General features: G+C 36.7%; 1 protein-coding gene across 1 annotated transcript in view; it reads right to left on the reverse strand.

Annotated features, from left to right (window-relative positions):
* TEX11 (testis expressed 11) overlaps nucleotides 1–2,817 on the reverse strand; it is a 191,742-nt gene that overhangs the window by 16,631 nt on the left and 172,294 nt on the right. The window contains exon 26 of the mRNA XM_010832132.1: nucleotides 1,391–1,540. Coding sequence (XP_010830434.1) covers nucleotides 1,391–1,540 — 150 coding nt within the window. The remainder of the gene's footprint in view (nucleotides 1–1,390; nucleotides 1,541–2,817) is intronic.

Raw genomic sequence — 2,817 nt, forward strand, 5'->3', positions numbered from 1 at the left:
TATGTATTTCCCCCCCGCCCCCCAGTAAACATCAACAGAGAACCTACTGTTTCTGTGACTCAGCACACAGTTATATAGGCGAAATAATAATCTTATGAACCAAAGTGAAGGAGGGGCACATGAAGAAAAAACAGAAAGCAGATCAGTAAAAAGGTACTAATCAAAAACACATTTATATTCTCCACGATCTGCTTTTACTGAAGTGGATCAATAATGAAAGTAGTCAAATCTGAACATCAGAAAACCTCTTAGTTTACCAGATGCATGGTCTTTATAGTTCCAAAAAGCAAAAGAAAAATGTTTTTAAAACATTAAGGTGGGCATGTGTGTGTGCATCTGTAAAGGTGACAGTGGATAATTGAGAACTTACTGGTGGGTGAATGAGAGTGGACTGAGGGTGTGTATATATGAAATGCTGATCCGTTCTGAGCAATGATGAAAAGGTTTTACTATAGACCTTTATAACTATGAAAATTTCTACACTTGATCTGAGCTCAGAATTAATGGAAAAAAAAAACACCTAGATTTTTACTACAATATACTGTTTCTATCTAATATTAAAAACAGGAAACCCTTGGCATAAGAATACATATCAAAGATAAAACTCTCAAAACTTCTAGATGCATTCACCAGGCTTCTAGAATTGGAGTTCCATTATACAAGGAGCAGTGGTCACCATCACATAGCTATAAGGTATACACCACCAGCTCCATGCTCCTAGAAATTCTGTCTTGGCAAGACAAGGAAAGGCAAATGTGACTCTTGTACATTTGGGGCTATCCAATACCTTTACTAGCCATATACAGGCTCCTGAGGAGGGTGAAAGATATAAAGGGAAGATAATTAGGCCATGTCTTGCAGTATATCCCCACAGAGGCTGAGTTCCCAAATACCACTTATAGCCCAACGAAAAATTTGAGGTTGGCAATTATGTTAAAAATACCACCAATATTTCTCTGTACACTTTAATAAATAAGATTATATCACCTTTGATTAGTGAAGCAGGTGATTATCTATTTCTAGCTAGCTGAGCAAAACTTTCTTAAGTTTGAGCTACTATCCCTATTGTGTAGTTACATTATTTGATTCTACACAAAATAAATATAAGTACCCATTATGAGCAATGCACATGGTTAGGATTTATAAGTACAACAAATGTAAGTAATTATTATTCATGATTCTAAGGAGCTTATAATTTCATATAAAGAATAAGATAAACACAAATAATTGTAATACAGAATAGTTCAAGAATGCTATTAGAGAAGGAGAACAAAGTTCTATGGGGGTACATTGCTTCCCACCTGGATGAAAGAGAGGAGAGAGAGAAGAAAGAAAAATGTAGTATGATTTAAATGGGTACCAGCCTTCCAAAAACAAATTTAGCTCTTACCTGCAATTGTTTCAAATGCTTTACTTTCCAAAGTAGGTAGTTCCCACACTGGTTCCAGGAAGTGGTCCAGTAATGGGTCATTCAGTTTGGCTCTCACTTCAAACTCATACAGAATAAGCAACGTCTCGCATGGATCTCTTGAGAAGTCCCCTAAGAAAGAGGCAAAAACGCAACATTCTCTGTGATTACATTTCATTATTCTCTGCTATTCTACTCTCTTCTGGGGAGATTTTCCTATTGAGGAAAATTAATTCTACTTACAATTTGAGGTTATCTCAGCTCCTTTAGATATATCTTTTACATTTGTAAATCTATAAACTTACCAATACTTTCACACCCTGAAATGCATTCGCTAAAGTTGTCTACATTTCCTGAAATTATTGCCATGATATTTCTAAATAGCCTGGAAAACTCCTGCTGCTATCTAATTCAAATATAATGTTTGCCTGCCTTACTTTAATGACTGAGTTAACCAGAAGGTCCAGTGAAATATAAAACAACTGTAGTTTTATTTTCAACTAAGTAAGGGAAAGTTTCCAAACTGTTTCACTTAGTCAGTCAGTAATATTTATTTCTTGGTTATTACCATGGGCAGAATCTTGTATCAGGTGGCATATATCACACTATGTAAGTTGGTTTCCAATCACCCTTATTAGACCGAACATTTTCAAAAGTTTTGAGGTATAGCATATATACAATAAACAAGTATATTAATCTTAAAAGTGTGACTTTTAAATCTTAAAACAGTGAATTTTTATGTCTGTTAAAACCCATATAACCACTACCCAAATCATGATAAAGAACACTTCCAACACTCGTGCTCCTTTCCAGTTAATACCACCTTGCAGAGTTAACAACTATTTTGACTTCTATCACTACTGATTGTTATTTTTATTACTGAACATCAGTGACAGCATGTAGAACTATAACCATCTTTTGAATATTGACCTGTATCCTGTGACTTGCTTAATTCAATACTAGTTCCTATAACTCTTTTGGTAGATTCTTTGGACTTTCTATAAAGAGAATTATGTGTCCTCTGCAAATACATATACTTTTATTTTATCTTTTTCACTCTACACATCTTTTCTCACTCTTTTGCTTGCCTTATTGCGTTGGTTAGAACCACCAGGATGATGATGACCAGGAGTAGTGAGACTAGATATTCTTGACTTGTTTACGTCCTTCAGTTCAATCGCTCGGTCGTGTCCGGCTCTTTGCGACCCCATGAATCGCAGCGCCAGGCCTCCCTGTCCATCACCAACTCCCGGAGTTCACTCAGACTCACGTCCATCAAGTCAGTGATGCCATCCAGCCATCTCATCCTCTGTCGTCCCCTTCTCCTCCTGCCCCCAATCCCTCCCAGCATCAGTCTTTTCCAATGACTCAACTCCTCGCATGAGGTGGCCAAAGTACTGGAGTTTCAG

Source organism: Bison bison, unplaced genomic scaffold (assembly GCF_000754665.1).
Source record: "Bison bison bison isolate TAMUID 2011002044 unplaced genomic scaffold, Bison_UMD1.0 scf7180017864537, whole genome shotgun sequence".
NCBI lineage: Eukaryota > Metazoa > Chordata > Mammalia > Artiodactyla > Bovidae > Bison > Bison bison.